Source organism: Cercospora kikuchii (assembly GCF_019650295.1).
Source record: "Cercospora kikuchii DNA, contig_00001, whole genome shotgun sequence".
NCBI lineage: Eukaryota > Fungi > Ascomycota > Dothideomycetes > Mycosphaerellales > Mycosphaerellaceae > Cercospora > Cercospora kikuchii.
Window position 1 is genome coordinate 1680803 of NW_025408582.1, and position 14120 is coordinate 1694922.

Below are 14120 nucleotides of genomic sequence, written 5' to 3' on the forward strand. Positions count from 1 at the left end.
TGGAGCTTGCCATGTCCAAATTAGTGCTCTCTTTGGGTTAGGCGATATCCTGTTGACGCGATTGGTTGGTATCTGCGGTCCATGTTGCGGAACAAAACAATTGCGAAATGCCTGTTAACGGTTGTCCATCACTGCTACCAATGGCATCTATGTTGTGACAATTGTGTCTCAATGTATCGAGGTACGTGAAACAGAGTGTATGATGATTTTCAACAAGCTTCAACAAGTCCGGGGTCAACCATCAGGGTTCTGATGCCGGAAGTTCCTCTGTGCGGAATGTTTCTCATGTTCTACAGTATGCATACGAGGCAATGTGATAGACTGCATCATCAGAGGTGCCAAGAACTATGCCGTTGTGCGTTCAAGGCCCCCTTAGACGTGTCTCAACATTTCACACAGCTCAAAGTTGCAACGCATGGCAACCATGGCTACGAGCTGGAAATGGAATGCGCAGAAGCCAGTCCAGTCAAAGCTTCCCCTAGAACCTAATATGCTCACCATGCAATGCAATGCGTATATATATAACTGTATGCAAGCACTCAACCATCACGAGAATTGCTTCTTCATAACCTGACGCACTACTCAACCGCACGCCATGGCATTCTCTTTACAATCCATTGCACTCCTCGCTTCGTTTACGCTGTTGGTCAGCTACCTTTTGTACCAGAAGCTATTGCCCAAGCCCATCCCTGGTATCCCGTACAACAAGACTTCAGCACGCCGTCTGCTCGGAGACGTTTCCGATGCTTTGGCACATTACGCAGAGACCGGCGAGGTGATTTCTTTCTTGTGCAAACGATGCGTGGAATTGGAGTCTCCCATTGCACAGGTTTTCATGAGACCTTTTGGTAAACCATGGGTTGTACTGGTCGATGGCCGGGAGTGAGTCGCAGAGACCATCCATTCCAAAGACATGGGATTCACTGACAGGTGGTGATTGTGTTCCCAGAGCGCAAGATATCATGACCAGACGAACGCGCGAGTTTGACAGGTCGGACTTCTTTCGAGACTTATTCATCTCCCTCACGCCCGTAGAACAAGGTGTTCTTCCCACCAACGATCAATGGCGTTTCAATCGCAAGCTCATGGCCGATGCTATGAAACCCGAATTCTTGAACAATGTGGCAGCGTACATGGTCCACGAAAACGTATTACACCTAATCGCTTTGTGGAAAGAAAAGGCTAGGCTGGCGCAAGGCCGTCCATTTAGTGCGTCCGAGGATCCTCAAATGTGTACTGTCGACACCATTTGGGCGGCGACTTTTGGCTTCTCGCTCGAGACGAGCAAAACATATGCGAATCAATTGGCCAAAATTCAAAGTATTGATCTACCGCCAGTCGACTCGGATGAGGTTGTGAAGATGCCTGCTGCGCAGTTGCCAGAAATGTATCACCACGTGAAGCTGATAACCCAGAGTTCGGAGATAGCAATGACCAGTCCACTAGGAAGAAGACACCACTGTGAGCAGATCGACTCACTGCAGCAACTCTCTACTGACCGTCGCGTCCAGGGTTCGCCGTAAACTTTTATCCTTCCATGCGCAAAGCGATCAAAGCAAGAGATAAGATGATCCATGCCAGGATCGAGCAGGCCTGGAAACTCTACGAAAATGACCAGAGTGGCCAAGGAGAGGCGCGTATTAAATGCGCACTGGATTTGATCGTCGAGCGAGAGACATCGCTTGCGAGAAAAGATGGACGGGCGCCTGATCGGCACTCTCAAGTGCTGTTCGAAGAGTTGTGTGGTTTCCTAACTGCGGGTTTTGAAACCACCTCCACGACGGTAACTTGGGGCCTGAAATACCTGACGAAGCACCAGGACGTGCAAGCTAAGCTGCGAGAGAGCTTGAAGTATGCGCATCAACAAGCCTGGGACGCGGGCCGTTCGCCTTCTGCGGAAGAGATCGCGAAAATTGATTGTCCGTATCTGGGTACGTACAAGGACGAATTTGAGAGTTGTGCGCCCGATTGCTGACACGAAGCAGAGGCTTTCATGGACGAAGTTATGCGACATAGTGGCATAGTCTCCGGGAATATGAGAGTTGCGACTGTGGACGCGCCATTACTTGGGTGTATCATTCCCAAGGGCGTGGACGTGTTCATGCCAGTAGGTAGGTCATATTCCCTCGGGGGGCATTCCTAACTCTTGAGCAGACTATTGGACCAAGCATGCTCTCACCGGCCTTTGCTGTAGACGAGGGAAAACGCACCGCGACAAGCCGGGAGTTCAAAGGCGATGCAGATCGATGGAACGAGCGCAAGGACATGGCAGAGTTCCTCCCCACTCGTTGGCTCATCACCGATGAGAATGGTAAAGAGTCATTTGATAGACGGGCTGCTCCGTTACAGACCTTTGGCGCAGGCATCCGAGGATGCTATGGTAAGATCCAGCTCGCAGCGGACCCTGCTCTTCTTGCCGGCACATTTTTGCTGACAATGCGCCAATAATAGGAAAGCGACTTGCGTATCTCAAAATGCGGCAGATATACACTTTGATCCTCTGGCATTTCGAGCTTTTGCCTCTGCCAGCAACACTGGAGGATTTTAAAGGAAGGGATATCCTTACTCATGGTAGGTGACTGTTATCATCGTTCGGCGAAGCAAGCTGATATGCGTAGGTCCGCAGAATGTGAGGGTGAGATTGGCACTAGTACACCAATGAGCTTCCGGAGCTGGAAAGTGGTGTCGAGGCGTTCACACACTCTCTTCCTTTGGTTCGAGGGCTCTCGCGGGCCACAATTACGCCAACCTCCTTCCCGAGCTCGTCTATTATATGTTCTTGCCTGGCTCCCGCGGCAAATTCGGCGCAGCAACTTGTTCCCATAAGAGATGTTGCTGGCAGCTGAACTTTATGTTCGGCGTCGAATATTGTTGTTTCGGTTTGAAGACCAGCTCATCCAGAGACAATTCAATGGCATTACCGTTGAGCCTATCGTCCGCCAATATCGCGTCCACAGCCTTCAATGCTGTGTTGAGTGGTGTCAGCTGCTGCCGGTCCCATAGGGCCGCAATATGCGCAGGCATTAGATTTGTCTCGACGATCGCAGGGCAGAGAGCATTGATAGTGATGCGGTCCTTGATGTACACGGGAGCCAGTGAGCGGACCAGACCTATCAAGGCGTGCTTAGAAGCTGTGTAAAGTGGAATGCAGTGATTCGGGTACAGGCCAAGCATAGAGGACGTGACAACGATCCGTCCTCCAGTATTGTTGTTTTTCTCCGAAAAGAAGTGCCGGGCTAAATGAATGCCTTGGATGACTGCATTCAGGTTCACGTCAAAGACACGAAGATTGATTGGTGCTGGCAGTCCGGTCTGTTCGTCCACAGCGCTGTCTTTGTAAAGCGTGTCGGAGTCCCCGATTCCAGCGTTCAGAAACACCAGATCAAGTCTACAACCTCCCCATTCCCAGGTCTTCAGGAAAGCATTGGCTTGAGCGCTGTAATCCGAGACGTCGAGGTGAACGCCCAAGCAATTGTCGCCTAACCTGGCGGCCTGTTCTTTGGCACGTTCTTCAACGATGTCGGCAATGGCAACTCGGTAGCCGTAGAATTGGATCAGGTGTTCAGCTACGGCAAGACCTATGCCACTTCCTCCACCAGTAATGAATGCTACTGGCGAACTCATATTCTCTTGTTGTCTGTGCCTGAAAGGAATGGGTCTTGAGTTCGAAGATAGGCAGATCAGTACTCGCAAGATGCCACACTTTCGTAGGTGTTGCGGAGTGTTCCTGTTCCGCGTTGCGGTAGCCACCAAAAATGGAGAACTGCGGGGATAAATAGCTCTGTTCGCCTGAAGACGTGCAATGCCGAAGAGTTGGGCTCATTGCCGAGCTCAAGGCCGTATTGAGGATCATGTCTACAGTTTTGTGCCTTGATTTCTTGACCGATTGAGACACTCTCGTGTCAGTCCAGCAATTGGCAAGCTGGCATGGCGATGCTCGACAGCCCGATGGCTGAGCAAGAACGCGTCCTAAATCACATACTGCTGAGTAGTAGGTCAACATGCACATCTTCCGATGCTGCAGCGGCTCGAGCCTGGTTTAAAGCGCACAATGCTTGGCCGACGGAACTCGTCAACGAGTGCGCATAGTGGAGGTGTTTTGCAGAGACAAAATCAACAGTGCAGCGAGGCGAGAGAAAGCACGAGCCGATGGAGCTGAGTCCGTTCCCTGCCTCCTGCCTTGCCGACATGGCCAAGTCAAATGCTCTCCTGCCTTCCTGTGCTCTGCTTTCCGAGGCACCTCGACATCACTCGAGCGCGACACGACAATGATGTACGAAGCGCACCGAGCAGTCTATTTTGTCTCCGAACCTCAACATCCCACTTTAATCGGCCATGCCGCCCTTCGACGAGTCTGGACAACGTGATGCACTTGGACTCCCGTCTCGCAAATGGCGCCTGCTATTCGCACTGATTGCGACAGTTGGCCCAAGCTGATGCTATCAAATGTCCATTCTCCCGATCCAGTGTATTGCGATTGATGCGGATCCGCAGTCGTGACTGGCCGCCCGTATACACGCACTCCTTTGGGTGTGTGCCATCCTATTTTCAAGATTCTGTTGGCCGGGCGCCACGTCAAGGAACAGTCTGGACACACTTCTCTAGGCGTGACCGCTCTCCGTCGCGTGGCCAATCTGGCGGCCGTCGGAAGAGTCCCGAGCCTATCCGGCCTACTTCAGGTATTGATGCACAGCACCATCCTGGTATATCCTTGTCAAATTCTCTTGACAACCCACTCCGGAGCGGATCGCGAGGACGGTGGCCAACTTCGACACTGTGCAAGAGCCCGCTTTGTTAAGCGACCAGGTGTTCGAAGAGCTATAGGAAGTGGACGAGATCGAACATTAGCACCATATCGAATTGCTCTGACAGTCCCAACTACTGGTGACGAGAGATTTATTACGTCTTGTACACGCGGTCATATCCTCATCAAGATGCATCTGTGGAAGCATGCACAACTCCGCGACTGCAGGGCGATCTCTCAGCCCAATGCCGATGAGCCTCGTTGGGCGCCTCCGTGTGACACGTAGGCCAGGCACCGTGCTCGCCGTGAGCACCGCATCTAAAGTCCTGCATTCCCAGTTCTTGGAGCTGTAGAATCCCGTCCAAACCTTGCCTCTCGCTTTTATAGCCTCGACACGGTTCTCACAGCAAACCGTGACGCTCGAGATCACCGCAAGGCAACACGATCCCAGCCCTCGATCTCCAGTTCTAGAATGTCGCTCAATCCCATTCCAGTCACCGAAGTGCCTCTTAAGCGCAAAGTCACCAAAAGCCGAGTGAGTACTTAAAATCCTCCGACATCCTTCTCTTGCAAAGCATACGTTCCTGACTCGAGCACCAGCAAATCCATAGAGGCGACAGCGATAGCAGCACCTACACCACAGCGAGCGAGAACAGCAGAGACATGGCCACACAAACCACCGAGCCCATGCCGTCTCCAAGACTCAGCACATCTCACAATCCAGCTCGCATGTCCGGCGGCGCCGGCAGCGACAAGAGTGTATCATTCGTGCCAACACCTCCAGCATCGCCCGCCGAGAAATCACGCGCGGAAGCGGAACTCGTGCGAGACAAGAAAGACAAGACTGAGAAAGCCAAGAGACCTTCATTCAAGAGGAACTTGTCCTCTCTCTGGAAGGTCCTCGATCCACCTGAATTGGCACATAACACCGGTGCCCTCCACAACCTGGTCAAAGCACAAGACGAGAACCACAAGAGGAACTACAGCGCTGATAGCACGACTCTGGTGGAGACTATCACTCACACCCGACAGCACAAGCAGCGCTGAGCATGAAGAACGTCGTTTTGAGTCTTGTGGGGAATTTGCATGATTTCTTTTTCGCGTCTGGAGCGAGTCGGTCTTGTCGATTAATGTCAGCATGAGTCAACGCATTGTTTCTTCTTGTATTTTTCAAAAGCTCGAGCAGGTTCAGCTTTCATCTTACGGCAGCATGGAGACTATTTGGCATTACTAGCAACTTTAACTACAATGATTATTGAACGCTGCCCTCATTATTCTCCCAATCTCTCAATGACATGGCGATTTTTGACAGCATCACATAGTAAACGCGTTCGAGGCGATTGTCGTCTGTGCTGGCGACTGTCAGCTGACACATTGAGCTCGAAAAGACGGAGAAGGATGATGTGGAGGAGTATTGGCCAAGAAAATGAGGACACCGCAACTTTTGTGTACGCCCATATAGGCTTGTCCCAGTAACAAAGCCAACCTAATCTATCTCGCACAATACACTGTTCGAATTACAAGAGCAAGCAAAGTAGTTGGGAGGCTGGGGCGCAACCTCCTTCGCTCAAGCAAAGCCACAAATCTTACAGTTGCCGCGATGACAGCACGTCGTCATCTCAATCCTTTCCTCAATGCAGAACTTGTCCAATGCCTCAAGCAAGCCCCTTCTCGGCAGCAGCCAGCTCAGCTCTTGCCTGGACCATCTTGATGTCGCGATCAGTGGGGATCAAGATTGAATTGCCAACATCGCTTTGCGCTGGATCGAAGAGCACAAAAAGGTTCGGCTGCGGTGAGGCGCGCATTGCGGTGTCGACAAGATGTGCTGGGCAATTGGAACTCACTGTGGTCTTCCAAGCGATAATCAGCATGCCGTAGGCCTCGAGTATGTCGCCAAATTTGACTCCTCCAGCTTTCTTGACGATTTTGCGAAGCGGCAGTTGCGGCTCATAGTCGTCGAAAATGGAGACTGTGACGTGCGAGGTGGGTGGTTGAGTGATGTACATGTTCCAGACTGATGGCGGTGCGCGAGTAGAGCCAAACCACACGCTGAGAAGCTTGGGGTGGATTCGGATGCGTTCTCCGAGAGCTGCGCGTGAATCGAGGTCGCCTTTGCATGGCAGGGAGAGCAGAGTACCGATAAGTGGATTGAGCTTGGCTTCAGCACTACGCAGATATCCTGAGCTTCGTGTAACAGCCGGAACGCGGTCTTGGACGACAATCAGGGTGCGGAAGCGATGGCGGTTCGGGAAAGCTCTGCTATCGAATGTTGTTCGCGTGACCAGAAATGTGTGTTTGGAAGGAGCGGATTGGAGGAAGAGTCGTTCTTGCAGACACCTGGACTTCTCGATTGTAGCCTGCCACATCTTGGACACCCGTTGGACTGTAAGGAGGTTGCACTCGGGCAGTTCGAATAAGATCGCCTCGAGTAGTTCGGGAATGCCGAGAGCCTTGCCAGCCGCAATGAAGATTGTGGATAGTACCTGCCCCCAAGTTAGATCTGAATCGCCCATAGGCAGTTGCGACACGAACCTTTGGAGCTGGCGTGGCTTTTGCTGCTGTCAATGCTGGCTTGAAGACCTCTGCGCTTGCATCCAGCACCTGCACAGCAGTACCGCCTGGTGGACCCCAATAATTGCTGAAGGTGAACTCGGGCTGCTCTGTGACACGTAGCGGGCGAGTCGAATAGTATCTGGCTCGAGACATGCCGGTCGCCCACGAGTCCACGCGGTCGCGCTCGGCCATGTCGTGCATGTCTCCCATTTCAGGCAAGACCATGTCAAGTGCGTTGATGGCAGGATATCGATTGCAAAAGGGTTGTGTGTTGTGTCGTTGAGACAAGTTCAGGCAGCCAAAGAGGCGGCACTTGATCACAGCTTGATGACCTCAAGTGAAGGCCACTGAAGCGAAGATGCCTGAGCACGCAACGGTTGAGTGAGCCGTTGCTCTTCACTTCATATGAGCCGGATCACAGAACCGTTGAAATGATTGAGAATTGCCAGTTGCTTCGAAGCCATCATGCCACGACATCGGATGTGACACCAGCTAGCATCTTTGCGTCGAGTGAACAGCATATGGCCACTGGAAACCTGAGAGGTTCCTGCCGTTGGGAAGGGCGTACTAAGCTGAATCTTGGCTGGGTTGATCACACCTGGATACGTGGTTGCTAATAGCATGAGCACTTCCAGAGGGCGAACGACAACCTATGGCGCTCGCGACTTCAGCAAGCAAGCGACAGGTCTTGCGCATATGTACTTAGCTTGTTGTGCCACCCACTCGGGGCTCGAATCGGACAACGCACCCTCGCGTCAGTCGAAAGGATCGTAGAGATAACATAACAGAGGCACGAAGATAATTTGTTGAAACGTTGAAAAAGGGTCTCCAGAGTGACTTGTACAGTGTTCCCAAACCCAAAGTCGACAGTTGGGGAGAAGGCCACAACCTTCATCGCACCGATTCAATGCATATATGATAGCCGCTTGCACGCGAAGCACACACGCCCCAAAACTCCGAGCCTGTCGCTTGTCTAGCGTATCTTCAGTTTTTGCAGCATCGCCCTCCCCCTCCTGCCATTACCTCGATGCTTCTGTTAGGGCTTCTAGCCTGGTCCGCTCGGTGTGATGAATCCTCCTGCGATGTCTACCCATTGCGGGATGCAGGATCCTTCCTTGCCTTCCACGTCCACAACATCAGTGTCGCAGCGGCATCTGCAGCCAACGCCGTTCTCTTTCTCCGGGTCCCATTTCTCCCAGTATTCGTCTTCTTCCTTTCGTTCCTTTTCGTCCAATGTCGTCGATTCAAGATAAGGTTCTCGTGGCATTTGCCGTGCCGGCGCGTTTGCCGGGCAGTGCTGAATTGTAGTATGTCTGTAGCCGTAGTCACGGAAGTAGTGGATATCGCTCGGCGAAAGAAGTGCACCTGCTGCAAGCGAATGAATCGGCGCATCGCCCCACTGTAATTTGGTTAGCACTAGGTTTATCCACATCACATCGAAGCGAACTCACCCGTTCCATCCAGAAGCCGCCCGACTTGTCCATCATCTGGAAGAACTCCTCATATTCCTTGCTCCGGAACCAGTCCAGTCTCGCAATCTCAAAATTTGACCAGAAATGGCACATGTTGTATATCTCGCCTTCCATTGCTTCGGGATCAATCTCTGGTAGTGTCCCTTGTCCCGGTTCTGTTCGCAGTATGTCCTCTGGCAGTGGTTTCGTCTTGCCATCTGCGTAAGTGGGATCTTCTTTCGGCAACTCATCGGGTGGTATGGTGCCAGGCTTGGGCGTGCCGTCTTGGTTGTAGCCTTCCTTTGGCTCGAGAAACATCTCCCAGAGACCTTTGCTCTTCAATCCGTGCTTGCGCTTGTATGCTGAGGCATATCTGAAAATGTTCGGCACAGTCTCCTTCAGTTCCTTGACGGCAATCGTAAAGCCGTATGTCTTATTGTTTCGCTCCATGTGTACGAACGGGTCGTATGTCATGTCGCAGAAGTATTTGATCTCCGGCTCTACTCTCCAGTACCAATCGTACTTCTGAAGTAGCTCGTGTTTGTAGAAGAAGCCGGAGTAGAAGCGACACATGTGATGGTAAGACTCCATGCCTCCGTACATGATGGCCTGGTCGCCTTGCTTCCTAATGCCCTCCTTTGCCACATTGGCATCGGTCCAGTTAGGAAATCCCCAATGCTCAGGGCCAATCTGACCGAACTCCACAGGTGATGAGGTGTAGTTGGTGACGGTCTCTTTGAATGTGCTGTTGAACTCTCCGTCGTTCAAGAAGACGTATGGGTAGTGGAACCATCTATTGAAATGCCTCTCCACGCTCTTCAAACTCTCAACGACACCTTCCAGCTCCTTGTTTCGTGCGAGGACCACAAATGCGGCATTCGCGCGCGGCGTCTCCTTGGCCGTGATCTTTGGGTCCAGACATCCCGTCACGAAGACCTTATCGTACTTCTCACTGATCTTTCTGATGCTTGGCGGCGAGCCAGAGGGTATGAGTCGCGCGCCAGGCGAGTCTGGATGGCGCACGAATAGCGTCAATATCGCTATCACGACGATGGCTGGAAACAGCAGCACGATGTATAAGGGCACGCTGATCTTGCTGTTGCCACGTATCCGTACTCTCCTCTTCAAGAAGGATACGCGTGGCGATATTTTCTCCGTAACGTCCTTGAGCGACGTGTTCTGCAGCGTCTTCAGTGTCGGCAGATTCTCCGCTGTAGGTATGCGCTTCTGGAGGCCCTTGACTATGTCCATGATGGGAAGTAAAGCCCTCGAGGGGCAGTGCTGTGTGCGTGCTCAATCGCGGTGAGTGTCGGTGTCGTGAGGGAATTCTGCCGGGATGTGTGCGCAGGGTCGAAAGACGCTGGTTGTCGTCGCTGCTGCGTCAAAGAATCGGCTCACAGGGTAACGAGCGTCGGGGAAGGAGAATGCGCCGGTGGCACGGGGCTCTGCTTTTCTCGACAGCGCACTGTGCGGACACTCGGGGGTGCGATGTGGTAACCTGACGGCCGGGCAATAGAAGACTGTGGAAGACGGCGTCTTCGTGTACGAGGAGACGAGATGTTGGAGATTTGGAGTTGAGCCCCTGCTAGCGGGTGGGTGTAGAACTAGAACTCGAAGCGGCTCCGAAGGGAACACCTCACCCAGTTGCGCACGTCTCATCAAGGAGCCATCACAATATTCAACACAAGCACTACAAGCAATTACACGCCAAAATACCACGTTTGCCTCTTCCGCTGCCAAAGATAGGGGAGGAGGAAAAAGTTGCTTGCCATTCGCCATTCGCTCATGCACAGCTCGCCAAAAACTGGAAGCCGCGTCAGACTTGCCTTGGCAAAGCGTGATCGCCATACTTCGACTGCACCGCTAACGCTATAATTATCGCTTGCAGCGGCGAGAGACTGCACCTGCTCACCGTCGTGTGTCGCGCTGCTGGGACGCGTTCACGTTCTGCTTGCCATTGACAGCACGCTTCTGCATCTTGTGGACTGCTCGTCGCACTACGGCACATAAACACAATACATCGCGGGGACGCGACGTTGCTGGGATATCCTCGCCTGCCTCGTGCCGGCGGAGAACGTAGAAATGGTATACCCCACCCACTCTGCACAATCGCAGATCCAAGCTAAGTACCATGTCGCAGTCGCGCGATTCTTGCTTCACACATCTACATCTGCATGCTGCTCACCATGCCGACCTGCTCGAAGATTTCACGCGCATCAAGCTGCCAGCCGAGGAGATCACTGTCGCCCCTCAGCATCAGCCACTGAATCCAGACGACGAGGACGACATTGTTCCGGACCAGCATGCTGCCTTTGGCATTCAGCGAGCTCAGCAGAAGAGTAGGGAACCAGCCTGGCGAGATTTGGGTCTCCAGTCTCTCATGGAGGGCCCGCCAGCCCGCTCTGCGCAGAGTGGTCAGGCAACTGGAGGGGCCATGAGCGCAACGAGACTGCGGTGAATGAACCTGTACGAAAGTTGACGATGCCCGCACGAGGAGAAGACGACCACGAGAAATGAGACACGAACAGCCAGAGACCACAGGGCAACAATACATGTAGCTCCGGAGTGAAGCGGCACGCTGGAAGGCTGATAAAAGATTAATTGTGGAAACTCTTGTGGCCTCGATCATGGCCATATTTTTCGACCTTCAAAGTCACGTATCTTCAAGAAATAAAAAATACAAGACTCACTGCAAGCCAAAATCATCGACGAAATCACACAACAAGCTCATCATGACCAAGTACAGGGTGCCCACGCGGCTGCGAAGGACCCCGAAGCCCAACTCAAGATCAACCATCGTGCTCAATGCGCCTGTTGATTCCACAAAGCGTTACATCAGCAAAATCGAACTCATCAACGAGCTCTTCGACCTGGTGCTGTGTGAATTCAACGTCCAGAAACTTTTGCGACTTCGTAGGGTCGCTCAGCACTGGAAGTCTCAGATCGACTCTTCTTCGGCAGTCCAAAGAGTGCTTCTCTTGAAGTCAACTATCCCACGCAGCATCATCGAGCTGAAATTCACACATCCTCAAGATCTTGTCGAGCGCTCCGCATCACTGTCGAAAGTGCCGCGGAGCCGCAAAAACCGCGTCGCTGTCAGACTGAACGCGCTTCTGTGCAAGAAAAGCGATGCCACTGACGAGCCCGAGTTGTTCGACCGCAGAATCGGTAAAGGAGACACGGTCCTGCTGAATCCGGCCATCATTATACCACATATTCTTTCGAAAGGCACGCGCAAGGAACAGTTCGAGTCGGCCATTCTCAGCGAAAGGGTTGTGACACCACAACTCAAGCTAGAGGAGCTGTTCAATGACAGCCAAATCGACATGCTGTTGACCGATCCACCAGTCAAGGCGGCATGGGTCAGCATCTTCAGCAACATGGCTCACGCACGTGTCGTGAACCCATCAGGTTTGCGCCTGCGCGACATCTCGAAAGGTGTCGACAGATCTGACGTGTTGGAAGGCATTCTGTCCTGCTGGCACAAGATGCAACCGAATAACAAGAGAATCACGCTCGATATCGATGGACGTGAGGGTTATGTCGGTCAGGATAAGAAGGAGGAGGTAGAACTGCGTGATTCTATGGCTGATTGCAAACTTTCGAATGGCTCAAAGACTGCATAAAGCTCTTTGATGACCCTGTGATTGAAATGACACAGGCGCCTGTGACTTCTCGGCCCCAGAAATCAACAGCTGGAGCGAGCTATCAACGAAACTTGGCTTATTTGGCAGCTTTCTGTCCCACCGCACCTGTCTCGTCACACAGAACAGCTATTGGAGATACGCGTGCTGGTTTGCAGGAAAGCTGAGATCGACAACTTTTAGAATCAGGCCTCCCGTGTGGTGTCGAAGTCGGCTTGCCAAGAGTAGCTTAGGACGACGATCGACAGCAGCTTAGATGAGCTTAATGCGCGTAGAGATCCGATAGAACCAGGAACGAGATACTTTATGTTGCTCGATGATCAGGCGCGCCGCCTGCGAGTTTCCTATAGCTTCCGCCTGTAACGCCTACCTCTGTGACTGAAAGCTGACCGCAAGTAGCATTACCTCCTCCTTTTTGGATGAGATCTACGAGCCGAGGAATGTGATCGATCCGTTTATCCTGAAGCTTCTGGAAAAGATCTGCTGTTGATGAGAAGCTGAGAAGCGACTTCTTTTTGGGAATGCGCGGCGCACGTACAATTCTTTCGTGAGGCTTTCCATCGGCTTGCTGGAACGAGCTCAGCTGAGAACCGGACCGGTCAAAAGTTAGCCATGAGTGGACAAAGAAATGGCTCTGCAACGGTAGCATATGTACAATGCACCATCCCAAGGACCAGTCACAGTCGAAGGCATTCTAGGGTCCTGCAGGGTTCGAGGGACCCTATGGGTCATGGCAATGCATATATAACTCTGTAAGTTCCTCAAACGTCTCTCATACGATTCCTTCAAGCACACCAGAGCCACCGCCAACAGAATCGTCTTCACTTTCCGACATCATGCATATCAAGACTCTCACCACCACCCTGGCCGTTCTGGCCACGGCCGTCTCAGCCCTGCCAGAGTCACTAGAGAAGCGCGCTCAGACCATCAACAACGTCGAACATACCTTCTACGGCTTCCCCGACAATGACCCGCCTTCAGCTCAGACAGCATACGATTGTGGGTACGGTCGAGGATACACTGCCGGCGGCAAAGGCACCTATGACGATCCACGCACTTTCGCCACTGCCCCGGGCGAGTTCAACAAGTGCGAGATTGTCTGGAAGTGAGTCGACGCATAAAACATAAGCATTGCTTGCTATACTATGTAGGCTGACAGTATCTCTTCAGTCCATACACGAAGAAGTATCTCATCTTCCAGGATACTTGCGAACAATGCACTAAGGACTGTGAGTATCTCTGCATATGGCCCCGCTTTCTTCATTGCCAAAGAATGTACACGTGCTGACTCTGGTAATCAAGGGAAAAATGGCAAATACCACATCGATATCTGGACGGGTTCCAGCACAAAGAGCGGCGGCAACGCTCAGATCCAGTGCGAGAATAGACTGACGCCAGATCGAGGACATAATGTCGTTCGCTCTGGCAGTACCACTCATGAGGCAAACAGTAAGTTTGGTCAAATGATTAAATCTCAAGCAGATCTCGAGCTGATTTTGTCGTAGCTGGTCCTCTCTACAGCCCATCTTCGGGATGCCACCCGGAGAATGTCTATCCAGATGGAAACTAGACGATGTTGGCAGGGAATTGACCATCGAAAGTTGCCGAGAGTCATGCTAGATAGATCGTAGGCACAGACAGCTTGAACTGATGAATATTATTCTTCGATTAACTTCCTGGTCTACGCGCACACTCTTCATGTCCAGCATTCTGAGCGTGGCAATATTA

General features: G+C 52.2%; 8 protein-coding genes across 8 annotated transcripts; 5 read left to right on the plus strand and 3 right to left on the minus strand.

The window, feature by feature from the left end:
• Positions 1 to 595: 595 nt before the first annotated feature.
• CKM354_000059800 (uncharacterized protein) lies at positions 596 to 2662 on the plus strand (the record flags this gene model as incomplete). Its single annotated transcript, XM_044795692.1, has 7 exons — positions 596 to 882; positions 950 to 1461; positions 1512 to 1931; positions 1986 to 2107; positions 2155 to 2380; positions 2452 to 2571; positions 2619 to 2662. The coding sequence occupies 7 exons, from the start codon at positions 596 to 598 to the stop codon at positions 2660 to 2662; spliced, it is 1731 nt and encodes a 576-aa protein (XP_044651627.1).
• A 107-nt stretch (positions 2663 to 2769) lies between these two features.
• CKM354_000059900 (uncharacterized protein) lies at positions 2770 to 3624 on the minus strand (the record flags this gene model as incomplete). Its single annotated transcript, XM_044795693.1, has 1 exon — positions 2770 to 3624. The coding sequence occupies one exon, from the start codon at positions 3622 to 3624 to the stop codon at positions 2770 to 2772; it is 855 nt and encodes a 284-aa protein (XP_044651628.1).
• A 1592-nt stretch (positions 3625 to 5216) lies between these two features.
• CKM354_000060000 (uncharacterized protein) lies at positions 5217 to 5791 on the plus strand (the record flags this gene model as incomplete). Its single annotated transcript, XM_044795694.1, has 2 exons — positions 5217 to 5279; positions 5345 to 5791. 2 exons carry the CDS (start codon positions 5217 to 5219, stop codon positions 5789 to 5791), a joined length of 510 nt encoding a protein of 169 aa, XP_044651629.1.
• A 608-nt stretch (positions 5792 to 6399) lies between these two features.
• Positions 6400 to 7522, minus strand: CKM354_000060100 (uncharacterized protein; the record flags this gene model as incomplete). The annotated part of the gene is made up of 2 exons (XM_044795695.1): positions 6400 to 7227; positions 7277 to 7522. The coding sequence occupies 2 exons, from the start codon at positions 7520 to 7522 to the stop codon at positions 6400 to 6402; spliced, it is 1074 nt and encodes a 357-aa protein (XP_044651630.1).
• Positions 7523 to 8342: 820 nt separating this feature from the next.
• CKM354_000060200 (uncharacterized protein) lies at positions 8343 to 9999 on the minus strand (the record flags this gene model as incomplete). Its single annotated transcript, XM_044795696.1, has 2 exons — positions 8343 to 8696; positions 8749 to 9999. The coding sequence occupies 2 exons, from the start codon at positions 9997 to 9999 to the stop codon at positions 8343 to 8345; spliced, it is 1605 nt and encodes a 534-aa protein (XP_044651631.1).
• An 880-nt stretch (positions 10000 to 10879) lies between these two features.
• Positions 10880 to 11206, plus strand: CKM354_000060300 (uncharacterized protein; the record flags this gene model as incomplete). Its single annotated transcript, XM_044795697.1, has 1 exon — positions 10880 to 11206. The coding sequence occupies one exon, from the start codon at positions 10880 to 10882 to the stop codon at positions 11204 to 11206; it is 327 nt and encodes a 108-aa protein (XP_044651632.1).
• Positions 11207 to 11480: 274 nt separating this feature from the next.
• On the plus strand, positions 11481 to 12374 carry CKM354_000060400 (uncharacterized protein; the record flags this gene model as incomplete). The annotated part of the gene is made up of 1 exon (XM_044795698.1): positions 11481 to 12374. The coding sequence occupies one exon, from the start codon at positions 11481 to 11483 to the stop codon at positions 12372 to 12374; it is 894 nt and encodes a 297-aa protein (XP_044651633.1).
• An 854-nt stretch (positions 12375 to 13228) lies between these two features.
• CKM354_000060500 (uncharacterized protein) lies at positions 13229 to 13962 on the plus strand (the record flags this gene model as incomplete). The annotated part of the gene is made up of 4 exons (XM_044795699.1): positions 13229 to 13497; positions 13563 to 13621; positions 13695 to 13841; positions 13898 to 13962. 4 exons carry the CDS (start codon positions 13229 to 13231, stop codon positions 13960 to 13962), a joined length of 540 nt encoding a protein of 179 aa, XP_044651634.1.
• Positions 13963 to 14120: the final 158 nt, after the last annotated feature.